The sequence below is a fragment of the Theropithecus gelada genome, chromosome 9 (assembly GCF_003255815.1).
Source record: "Theropithecus gelada isolate Dixy chromosome 9, Tgel_1.0, whole genome shotgun sequence".
Lineage (NCBI taxonomy): Eukaryota > Metazoa > Chordata > Mammalia > Primates > Cercopithecidae > Theropithecus > Theropithecus gelada.
The window spans coordinates 17,960,143-17,973,224 of NC_037677.1; the positions used below are offsets into that span (position 1 = coordinate 17,960,143).

General features: G+C 35.3%; 1 protein-coding gene across 5 annotated transcripts in view; it reads left to right on the forward strand.

The window, feature by feature from the left end:
• Positions 1-13,082, forward strand: part of ARHGAP12 (Rho GTPase activating protein 12) — a 124,431-nt gene that overhangs the window by 72,739 nt on the left and 38,610 nt on the right. For 3 of the 5 annotated variants that reach the window (XM_025397079.1, XM_025397080.1, XM_025397081.1), the window contains exons 5-6: positions 3,896-4,036; positions 5,518-5,598. In XM_025397079.1, coding sequence (XP_025252864.1) covers positions 3,896-4,036; positions 5,518-5,598 — 222 coding nt within the window. The remainder of the gene's footprint in view (positions 1-3,895; positions 4,037-5,517; positions 5,599-13,082) is intronic. The other 2 variants (XM_025397082.1, XM_025397083.1) reach the window with 1 other exon arrangement.

The following is a 13,082-nucleotide window of genomic DNA, read 5'->3' on the forward strand; positions in this document are numbered from 1 at the left end:
GTCATAGCTCACTGCAGCCTCAAACTCCTGCGCTCAGCCATCCTCCTGCCTCAGACTCCCAGGTAGCTGGGACTACAGGCATGAGCCACCATGCCTGGCTAATTTTTAAATTTTTTGTAGTTATGGGGTGTCACTGTGTTGACCAGGCTGGTCTTGAACTCCTGGGCTCAAGTGATCCTCGCACCTTGGCCTCCCAAAGTACTGGGATTACAGGCATGAGCCACTGTGCCCAGCCATGATTACATGCTTTTAAATTCCTTCATGAGGGTCTGTTAGTAATAGAATCTTAATTTTTGTCTGAAAATTTATTTTACTTTTACTTTTGAAGAACATGAATATATAGTTGTAAGTTGACTATTTACTTGTTTGTTTTTTCCTTGTTCATTGAAGATTTTATTCTCATATTCTCTGGCTTCCATTGTTGATGCTGAAAATTCAGATGTCAATCTGATTGTCTTTTCTTTAAGCATAGTTTGTCTCTTTTTGTTGGCAGCTTTAAAGATCATGTGTCTATATTTTTACTGTGATGTAGCTGGGTAAAGGTATTTTTATTTTCCGCGAGGGTTTTGTTGGGATTTCTGAATTTGAGGAGTCCTGTCTTTGATCAATTTTGGAAAGTTCCTAGCTATAACTGTATATAGGCTCGCCCCCATATTCTCTTTCTTCTTACTCTGGAACCTTGATTAAATGAATGTTTAATCTCACGCTGTTCATCCATGTCTCTCTGTTTATTTTCAGTATTTCAAGATCCAGCTTCTGTTTGGTATTTTTCTCTTTGTCTATACCTTCATTTGATGTTAAGTCAATCCTTGAATTTTAAAAAGTATTTGTTTAGGGGAGTTTCCCAATATCACTGCTTTGAAAAGTTTTAAACCTTCAAAAATTTAAAAGAACAGTACAGTGAACATTATATGCCGTGTACCATTCATCTAGATTTACCAATGGTTAAAATTTTGCCACGTTTGTTTTATTTCTCTCTCCCCCTTCATCTGCCCAAACACACATACACATGTGTGTATGAGTGATTTGAAGCAGATAATATATTTTATTCCATAAGTATAAGGACATGTTCTGGCAAAACCACAAATCATTTATCATACCGAAGACATATAATATTAGTATGTTATTTCCTACATGATTAATATTCATTGTTTCTCAGTTGTCAAGTAATATTCTTTACAGTTTTTTTCCCTACTGTGAAGGATCCAGTGAAGATTATATATTGCATTTATTTGTTGTATCGCTCTAGTCTTGTTTTCTGTTTTATTTTTGTTAATTTCTGTACATAAAGTTTTAGAGAGTCTGATTATACTGTTTTTCTGCTGACTCTTACTCAGGGTGTTTTGAGAATATATCTGTTTTAATGTGAGGTTATAGTTGTTGGAAATTCATAAGTAGGAAGTCTTTTATGCTGGGGTTGAAGGTGGGTTCCTTCAAAGGTGAGTCTCTTCTGATGGATGCCTAGGGGGAAACTATGAGTATTTAAAAGTACATCTTCAGCTTTAGTTTTTACAAGCCACCCAGGTAGTATTAATAGTGATTTGGATTTCATGAAGACTTTTGTGGCTAGAGAGTCCCCTTATTTTCCCCAATTACTGGGGAAAATTTCTATGATTTTCCTAGTGTGAAATAAAGGGGCAAGATTTGTTTATGGTTCACCCATAATTTGTGGGTATATTTCTTTGGCGTTCCCAGCTCTGTATTGTGGGACAGCCTTTTAGACTTCCTGTTTTTGGTAATCCTGAGTTCAGTTCTCTAACACTCCTGCATGGTCTTGAAAACTAACATTTTAGTTTGGGGTCTGTCAGATGCCTTCAAGAAGAAAGCTGGTCTTTTTTTCCTCTGCTTGACTCTGTTGATTCTTGTTTCCACTTAGCTTTTGACCTCTGAGTATTTCTTAATTAGCCTTTTGTTCATAGATTATTTAAAAAAACATTTTATGTAACATTTTTAACTGTTTCTGTTCAGGTATCAATTGGGATACCTACCTGCCATTCTTCTATAAATGGAACATCCTCCTCATATTTGTACTAGGATACATTTGTTGTACTAGGATACATTTGTATCCCAAAGTTACTGAATCGGTTACACCTTTGAATTAAGTTATTAGGTATAGAATAGTTAATATCTATAGAATGCTTGCCAAAAATTATCTTAACTTTTACTTAACGCCATTAAACAACTATTTTTCAGTAGAGGATATCCAGATCTTAAAGCCTGGTTCTGTAGTATAATATAAAGCATATGAAGATGTTGGAGGTTACTTTTCATGGTAGAAGAGAACATCATATTTACTGTGCAAAAGTTGGAAAATTATGATGAGAATTTTGTTAGCTAGAAAGTCATATCTTTGAAAAATTGATTCTGTGATTTTGTTTCTTAAATTAATTTTACTAATTTGATTGCCATTTTTGTTTCTAAAAGTTTTACTGCACTCTTCTTGTCTGTGAGCTTGCATTTTAAGTTGCTTCAATTAAATAAAAATAAACTCCTGATTTTTGAATTAGGTTTTCAATGTTTAAAAAATGTTTCTGTTGTAAAACATATATAATTCACTTTATGCAGTGCTTCTGTAAAGCTATGTTTTTGTGAACATATTAATATTAGAATCTTAATGTCTTTAACTACAGTGTGGAGAATCTACCCATCTTAGTGTTTCAGACCAAATTATGATGATAGAAAATATAGTATGAATGAGTAAGTTTTACTTGCTGAAACTATTTTACCTAGAGGTGATAGGAAGGGTCATTTGCATGAGTGCTAACCTAATAAATGATTCTTAAATGAATGACTTTTCAGTGCCGAAAGCAAATTGCCATTTAGTCATATTATGGTCCCTCTTGTCAGTAGGCATCAAAAGTTTCTAAATTTTCCCAGTCTTCTAATTTGCTTCTCTCATGTGTCTACAGTTTGTCATGTATACCCATATTATTTTATTTTCTTCTCTCCCTTCCCCTTTTCCCTCCCCTCCTTTCCTCCCCCTCCCCTCCTCCCCATTCCCCTACTCCCCCTTCCCTTCCCTTCTCTTCCCCTTCCCCTCCTCCCCCTCCCCTTCCCATCCCTTTCCCCCTCCCCCTCCCCATCCTCCTCCTCTTCCTCCTCCTCCTCCTCCTCCTCCTCCTTCTTTTGAATAAAAAATGGAGATGAGGTCTCACTATGTTGCCCAGGCCAGTTTTGAGCTCCTGTACTCAAATGATCCTCTGGCCTTGGCCTCCCATAGTGCTAGGATTACAGACGTGAACTACCGCTCCTGGCCCCTATACTGTTTTCATACAGAATTTTTTATTTGTCTCTCTGTATTGTGTTTGAATTTGCTCAATGTTATTTTTTCTTGTTTTGAAGTTTAGTTTCCAGTAGTCTTTAATAGGCATTTGATTGAATGAGTTAGGAAAATTTACCACTAAATTATAACACAAATTATAGAAAAATAGTCCGAGATATCTTTATTTAGCAATGTTGTTTACCTTGCATGTGGCTATGTGCTTGTGGTACATGAGGGGGAGCTCAGTCTAATGCAGTTCCCTCATCTCCTCCCTTGTTTACACATATATATGTGTACACACACCTACTCCTTTCATTTTTAAACTTGATTTCAGCCAAAAACAACATTAAATAACATTCGAGCGCTCCTTAGTCTGAAAACACTGTTTTTAGTTTTATTGTGATGAATTTTTCTAGGGTTGCACTAATGTGATAAAATAACCACTGTTAATTTTACCTCACCTCTTACAATGTAACATTTAAAGACTTATCAATTTACTTTCAAAATCAAATATTCAAATATATTTAAATTATCTTAGTACTTATACTCAAGTAAAATTGATTTATTAGATTTTCAGCCGATTCATATTTATATTCAAAGAAGAAAAATCCTTATGTTTCTGACTATTTGTAGCTTCTTTCATCCGAAGAAAACTACTACAGCACTTCTTACAGCCAGTCAGATAGTCAGTGTGGTTCTCCTCCAAGGGGTTGGTCAGAAGAGTTGGATGAACGTGGGCATACCTTATATACCAGTGACTATACTAATGAAAAGGTACATTCTTTTTTTCTCATCTAGTGTTTTTTGGCAGAATTCTCTCATAAAATAGTTGTGTACTGAAGGTTTAGTAGTATTTTTAAAAACATGAAAATAGTCTTCATTGTAACTTTATAATCATGCCAATTGACAATATGAAAACTCAGTCTAACTACTGATTAATGGTTTTAAACTGCTAAGGATGATAGTGATTTTTATGCTCTTGATACCCATGAAAGACCTTTTAAGAGTACACCTGTTGAATGTCATTTGTTTAGATTTCTTCAATAGGCATATTTCTTTATATTTTTCTGGGGGAATAGTTTTTTGGAAATGGTTTTCTCTCTGTGCCATTATCGTACATCGCCTTACTGCCTATTCTCCTTTTCCTATTACAATCAAATTTATGTAAAACAAAAACCATCAATCTAGTATTTTATGATTAGTTTGGAAATGAATGTTGACATTTTGTGTGTGTATTGCATCTGGTATCATTTGAGAAAGCAACTGGTTGGTAGTACATGTTCAGAGAAGATGTGCTTGGGAATAAATGGGGCTTGGCTTTTATCCCTCTTTCCTGCCTCAATTATTTGACATTGGAATATATGGAAGCAGTTTTTTCATTTATTTCATACTCAAGTTCATATGTTTGTATTAGCAATACTTTTTTCCCCTCATATTCCCTGTGTTTTATTGCATGATGTTTTGTTGTTGCTGTTGTTTAAATTTTATTGTGTTTGGCCATAGGAAGTAATTCCTAAAGGTTTGCATGAAATGGGGCTTTAAATGGTTTAGTTGTACATTTAATTGAAAAGTGTTTCCCTTTTGTCAGTTTCTCAAACCTGTTTTCAGATGGGAGTGTACCTGTGTACCAGTGCATTTGTACATCTGTGTATCTTTATGTTGTATGTTGCTTGTTGTTAAGTGGTGCTTGAACAACTAGCCAGACATTGGAGGATAGAGAGGGCAAATAAAGTCATGTTTAATAATGAGTATGTTTATTCTTACCAAACTTAAAATGCAAGTCTATTAGTATAATTAGTTAGAAATTTTTGTCGCATGCCAGGCACGGTGGCTCACGCCTGTAATCCCAGCACTTTGGGAGACCAAGGCAGGTGAATCACCTCAGGTCAGGATTTCGAGACCAGCCTGACCAACATGGAGAAACTCTGACTCTACTAAAAATGCAAAACTAGCTGGGTGTAGTGGCACTTGCCTGTAATCCCAGCTACTCGGGAGGCTGATGCAGAAGAATTGCTTGAACTGCTTGAACCCGGGAGGCAGAGGTTGTGGTGAGCCAAGATTACACCATTGCACTCCAGCCTGGGCAACAAGAGCAAAGCTCTGTCTCAAAAAAAAAAAAAAAAAAAAAAAATTTTTTGTTGCAGTGTTACTGAGCAAGTAGAATAAAATTCATAAAAATTAAATCTAGTATCTCTGATAGTAGTAGCTTAACTTGCTTTTATTTAAATTTAATAACACCTGTTCTGTTTTTATAGTGGCTCAAGCATATTGATGATCAGGGTAGACAGTATTACTACAGTGCAGACGGATCTCGGTCGGAATGGGAATTGCCAAAGGTAATAAACCTTGACACCGAATTTCTATTTAAAAATAGTAGATGAAGTAATACCTGGAGATGGTTTCAGCAGATTTATTGTAAAGTCTTTATTATACTTTTACAAAGTAGAAAGAATAATTTTTTCGGAATTCACTGAGAATACTGTGAGTGGTGTAAGTTTTCTAAGATGTACAGGTATCTTCACTGTGTGATACTGATTATTCCTATTCAGAATATCTTTTAGGTAAACTTGAAATTGGCCTTTCCTTATTCTTGGAAATAGGAATTCTCTTGAATACCAATAATGTCATCTTATCTAGTTGTGTTGAGTATATTGATTTTTCTACATAAAGTTGTTCTTATATTTAATCATTTTTTAAAAGAAAGAAAAGTAACTCAGTATTCAGGTTTATCCTCTTATGTAAATGTGTGTATGACTGAGCCACACATTAGCTGAGATACAGGCAACGTGTGATAAGATGTCCTTATGATTTAGCTGGACATCTCATTTCTGGACAAGTGTACCAGGGCTGAGTTTATCTAAGGTGGTAGGTTTCAGAGTGGTCATATGCGCATCACTATTGGTGATTGAGATAATTTTAAGTGATATATGAACAAACATTTGAATTTTAATTGGCGCATTATTTTAATGTTCTAGAAAACAGCTGTTAATTAGTAGACAAATATGTGGTGTCAATTGTTACATATACTTTAGTTTTTAAAATTTGTCTTTTCCCCAAAGTAAATCAATTTAAAGAAGAATATTAATAGTATAAATGAAACATGGATATAGAAAAAATCACTAGATGTTACTAAATTGACAAGTTGGGAAACGCTAATCTAGTAAACTAGTGTTAATAGTGCTTTCTTCTATATGTGAATGCTATCTGGCCTTTAATTATTTTATGAAATTCTAAGGCTTGATATGGATAGGATGAAAATGAAATACATATCCTGTAATTGATTTTTAAGAATACCTTTATGAGTCTGAGTTGACCAAGTAGCAGAAGAGAGCTCCGTTGTAGTTGACGGCTTTTACAATTTTGTAATCTCATGGAACAATGTGTAGGTGGCTATAATGGAAAAGTTCATGGGTGTGGGGGATGAGGAGATAGATAAAGGAAATACTGGTGCCTTTGATTAACTTGTTGATGAAGCATAGCCTCAGAATTTTCTTGTAGTTTAAAAAACTTGTCACATCTTCAGATAAGCATTTTTTGATCCTTTATCACACGTTTTACATAGGTACTTACTTTCTCTTTGCTCAGCTCAGCAGGAAAAACTATTCCATATTTTAAATCACTTTATTGTTTAAATTAATTACACTTTCTAAATTAGGAGTCATTAAAATTTACGTTTGTACAATAGGATTGTTTTCAAAAATACTATTTTCAGCTTAACATATTAGTATTAGTGAAGATAATTTTCATATTTTAATTATAAGAGCTTCTGTATAAAAAGTTATGAAGATATTAATATTGCCACATTGTGGTTTTACTTGATCAATCATAAAATACCATGAATGAAAAAGATCCAAATAAAAAGTCTATGGAAAAGTACCACAAATCATGTATTTCAGGGTTGAATGTTTTATTTCATTACTCTTTAAAATTATGAAACGTAATTCAATAAAACACTTGTGGATTTTTTTCATTTTCATTATTATTAATTTGTATTTTTAGAATGTGATTCTGAAGATAAAACCTTATTTACCCTTGAAACTTTGAAGTTGTGCCAGGCAGTCAGAACTCCGTAATGTTTTTAAGAACCGTAGCTTAGCAGTTGTGATACTCTAGCAACAGTTTTTTAAAGTTAAATTTTATAAAAAGTTAAATAACCCACCATTTTATTTTCCAAATATTTCATTGTCTTCCAATAAAAAACTTTTAAGTGAGAAAATGATACCTCAAGCTTAGTGAGACTGTTACAAACTTTTAGGGGAAAGGAGATAAACATAATAAGATAAGCAATTTATTTTATTAATGTGCTGGGAAGAAGTAATAGAATACCTCAGATATTACTTTTCAAAATTGGTACCATTTATAAAAAAACATATATAGTGATTAATTTGGAAAGAAGAATTTTATGGATCATGACGACGAAAATATGTAATAACTTATATGTTGGGATAAAAATATTGTTTTGAGGGACGTAATTATTCAGTATTGAAAATTGTATATAACAGGGATTGGTTCTGTTAGGCTGTTCTAATAAGTGTTATGCTTATAAAATACGAGCTCTGATTTCCACTTGAAGGAACCAGAAGAAAAATCTGCTCAGGGTTTAGTTCACTGAAAACGATTTAGATTATAGAAGACCAATCTTTTATTAATATAATAATTAAATAAACAGATTAATTTTTTTGTTCCACTTGACAGATTTGAATTGTAGCTCTTACCAGTACCTCAAATACCAGTTCAGTTTTTGGAGGACTCGTCTGCTGTGTCTTTCTTCACAGTGGTTTCTGATTCCCTAGAGTAATGACATCAGTCACAAGGCTGCTTTTGAGTGATTTGTCCCAGGTCAGGGTCCTTTGAAGGGAGAGATTCCCAGGATAGCCTAATATCAGGAACAATTTGGAGCCTTAACTGGTAGCTAAATATTCCTGTTGGGTTTCTTTATAACTCAATTATATGATTTCCTTGGTCAGAAGAACTATAGGCTGTGTTAGGAAACCTGTTTACTTTCAGAGATGCCTTTAATGAAAAAAAGAAGAGAGGCAAGAGTCTGAATAATATCAAGACCTCAAAGGGTATTTTACAGCAATGGAAATGTGTGCTGATTGTGACCAGCGTTGAATCCTCAGTTTTGTGATACTGTTTCATTTTCTGCTACCATTTGCTGCTTAGCATAAAGCGTCAGAAGGTCTTCACAGTTTCTTTAACTGTCGATTAAATTGGATGTGAAGAAGTTTGAATTAAATACAGTGGAAATGAGGAAATAAGGAAAAATGTTGTAGAGTCACTATTTCATAGATTGTTACTGCATGATAAAGACAACTCCAGGTTACATTCTGCATTCTAAGCAACTTAGCACTTACTAGTAAGTCTAAGATAAATCTGTTAAGCTTGTAACCATGCAGATACTAAAATTTAATTTACTATTTTCTGAGCACGTTTTGGTGTTCAGTATTATGTAATATATTTTGATGAATGCAGATACATAGGATACGGTCTTTACCCTAAAAATTTTTGTTGTAAGTTTGGAAAGAAGAAACATGTTCATATGACAGCTGAGTAAAAAAGAATATGTATATATAAATACACACACTCTGGGTTAGGTGTAGGGGAAGGGAACCACAAAACTGTTAGACAGGAAGGAGGATTGAGAGAAAGAAATAAAGGAGAGTAAATGAAGAGAGAGAAAACAAAACATTCCCCACTCAAAATGAAGTCTGGCGTTCAATATTTGAAATAAAATGCATGAAGAAATCCAATGCTATTATTATAGACATAAGAAAAATCAAGAATCAGAACATGGTATTCACTCCAGATGAAAGTAATGTTCTTTTTTTTTTTTTTTTTTTTTTTTTTAAGACAGAGTCTCGCTCTGTTGCCCAGGCTTGAGTGCAGTGGCGCGATCTTGGCTCACTGCAACCTCTGCCACCCAGGTTGAAGTGATTCTCCTGCATAGCTGGGATTGCAGGCACACGCCACTACACCTGGCTAATTTTTGTATTTTTAATAGAGATGGAGTTTCACCATGTTGGTCAGGCTGGTCTCGAACCCTGACCTTGTGATCCGCCCACCTTGGCCTCCCAGACTGCTGGGATTACAGGCGTGAGCCACCGTGCCCAGCTGAAAGTAATGTTCTTAATAATTTAATAAAGGCTTAAAATTTTGCTGTGGATAATCAGAATTAAATGAAGGCTTTCATTTAAAAAGAACAAGAAATTAGGAAAAATAAAAACATACATGAATAGGTAAATGTGATAAAGAATAAATTAGAAATCTTCAAGATGAAAAAAACATAGTTATTCACATAAAAAATGCAGTCAGTAGTATAAACTTTAGACAGGGGTGGAAATCTAACAAATATGAAAGCATAGTTAAGAAAAATGGAGGATGAGTTGAAAGTTTTCTATATTCATATATTAGGAATTCCAAAAGAAGAGAATGGAAGAATGGTGTAGAAACAATATTTGAAAATATAATTTCTAGGAATTTTCTAAAATTGAAGGAAGACACGAATCTTTAACTAGAAAATATGCTTTGAATACTGTCAAGGATAAATACAAATAAATCAACATGTCAACAAATTTTGCTGGATCTGCAGAACTTCACAATAAGGAGACAATCTTAAAAGCCATCACAGTGCAGTAGATGGCATCATTGGATCCATTATGACTCTAGTATTAGTTCTTTGTGGTGGCCTCCCAAATTGTCCTGTCATTAACTGAGTTCAGCTGTGTGGCTTGCTTTCACTGGGATGTGACAAATATAACACAAGGAGAGTATCGAAATGGGCTTATAGTCAGGGCTTGCTCTTGCACCTCTACCATTGCCACGAGAAGAATGTGCCCAGGCTAGCCTCCCAGTCCCAGGAGGGGGATGAGGGACAGACTTGTCCAGATAAGCCCCTCTAGATCAGACAGTTTTTAGCCAACCCAAAAGTCTGTGGTAACACATGATCAACATTTTAAGCCAAGTAAAGCACACCGTCTCTGTTTATTATACCTACTGTGTTCCAGGTGAACACCACAAAAGCATATCCTTCTGCATGATGTACTGTGCATAATGTGTTATGAAGCCCAGTCGGTCATCCCTAACTGGCACTATTGAAACAGCACTCTCCCGCTCCCTGCCTGGGTACTGTGGAGCCTGGGGTGGAACCCTGTTGACTAGACCCACAGTGCATGCAAGGAACCCTGTGATTCATCCTCCCTATGCACTAAATGGACAACAGCAACAAGGCAACACCCCATCCTATCCCAGGCAGTGTGTGGGAAGAGGATTGTGGAGAGGAAGGAGCCAGAGAAAGGGATTTCTAAACTGTGTGTAAGGTCCTAGACACTACTCCCAGTGGCCTACACATGAAAGCAACCAGAATTAGCATAGCAAAATCTTTGAGAACTGAAACATGCTGTGGAGTACTGCCCAGGTTTCAGACTGGCCTCTAGGTAGTGCACAAACAGGGCAGATCAGAACAGCAATGAAAAGATTTTTAAAATGAAATTGACCTTTGAACTATGGGCCATAAAAGCAGGCCGAGATGTGCATTCTGGACGTAAATGGGGGTTCACCACCTGTTAAAATATGTTTAAATGGAAGCCAAAGTCTTACAGTACTCAAAACACCCAAATATAACCTAGAATTACTTGTCATACCAAGAACCAGGAAAATCTGAACTTGAATGAGAAAAGACAGTAGGTTGGTGACACACCAGGATGACAGGAATGAATGAATTATCGCATAGGATTTTAAGTCAGCTGTCATAAAAGTGCTACAGGAAGCAATTATAAACACACTTGAGGTAAGAGGTTGGAAGTCTCAGCAAAGAAATAGAAGATATACAGAAAAAACAAAGGTAAATCCTAGAGCCAAAAATCAAATACTGGATGGCTCATAACGGAATGGAAGTAAAAGAAGAGAGTTCATGATCTTGGAGATAGGTTAGTGGAAATTATTTAGTCTGAACAACGGAGAGACAATAGATTTCTAAAACAAAATGAACAGTGCCTCAGAGACCTGTGGGAAAATACAAAAGAGCTAACCTTCCTTTTCATTGAAGTTCCAGAAGGAGAAAGGAAAGAATGTGAGGCAGCAAAATACTTGGAAGAAGTAGTGTTTGAAAATGCCCCCAATTCAGCAGAAGACAAACCAACAGATTCAAGAAACTGAATAAACACTAGATAATGTAACCCCAAAGAAAATCCATATCCAGGCTCATTGTAATCAAAATTTCTGAAAACTAAAGACCCTCACCCTCGCCCCACAAAGTCTTGAAAGCCCTTCAGTGAAACAACACATTACCTTTAGGGTAATAATTTGAATGAAGTGACTTGTCCGAAGCCATGGAAGCCAGAAAGAAGTGGCATAACATTTTTCAAATACTAGGAGAAAAGAACTGTGAACCCTTCTACACCCAGCAAAAATATATCCTTCAGGAATGAAAGTAATATAAGGACATTTTCAGAATTAAACTAAACTAAGATTTATCCCCAGCAGTCTTGCTTTCAAAGAGTTGCTGTAGAAAGTCTTTCAAACAGAAGGGAAGTGATTAGAAAACTTGCAATATCAGGAATGAATAAAGAACAACAGAAAGGGTGAATATCTGAGGGGACTTTTGTCCTGGGTGTTTAAAATTGTCTTTGATATTTGAAACAAAAATTATAATATTTCTGAAGTAGTCCTGATATGCAGTAGTGATATTTGAGACAACTGTTTCATAAAGAATGAGTAAAGGGATGTAATTTTTAGTAGGGTTTCTGTATGCCACTTGAAGTAGTAAAATGTTGATACTAGTAGACTGTAAATTAGGTATATTGTAATCCCTAGAGCAAGCACTAAAAAAGTATAACGAGAGGCTCAAGGAACTGTAGGTATATTAAAATATAATAGTAAAAATTCCTCAAGTAGCCCACAGGAAGGTAGGAAAGGAGAAACAGACAGAAAATTAACGATAAAATACCAGACTTACATCCTAACATTATAAATAATCACATTAAATGTAAATGCTCTAAACACACCTGTTAAAAGATTTGCAAAATGGATATAAAACCACTATGATCCAAGAATATGCTTCTGTAAGGAAATCACTGTTCTTTATTTTTTTGAGACAGACTGTCACTCTGTCGCCCAAGCTGGGGTGCAGTGGCAAAATCTCGGCTCGCTGCAGCTTCCGCCTCCCAGGTACAAGCTATTCTTGTGCCTCAGCCTCTTAAGTAGCTAGGCCTACAGGCTTGCACCACCACACCTGGCTAATTTTTGTATTTTTAGTAGAGACAGGCTTTTACCATATTGGCCAGGCTGGTCTCAAATTCCTGACCTCAGGTGATCCACCCATCTCAGTCTCCCAAAGTGCTGGGATTACAGGCGTGAGCCACCGAGCCCAGATGAAAATCACTTTCTTATAATGACACATTATGCTAAAGATTATCTATTAAATAATCTGCAGTAAATCTCATACTTCATGGCGAGATTACAGAAGCTTTCCCATTAGAGTTAGGGACTAGACTAGAACATTTCTATCACAGTTTCTAGTCAACAATTAAGAAACGGAAAGAAATAATGGAATTAAGAAGGAAGAGATGCAATAGATTATTATTATTATTATTAGAAAATCCTAAGAGAACCTACAAACTTAAAACTGATGAGAGTTCCCCAAAGTTGCTGGATATAAAATTAACATGAAAACTACCCATTTGTCTAGTAAAAAGTGAGTTTGAAAATGTGATAGCAATGAAGATACTATTTACATTAGCAGCAGTAGCAACAAGAGTTGTAACTAAGAACATGTTTATTAAAGGTCTGTAAGATTTTAATAAAGAAAATTTCAGAGCAG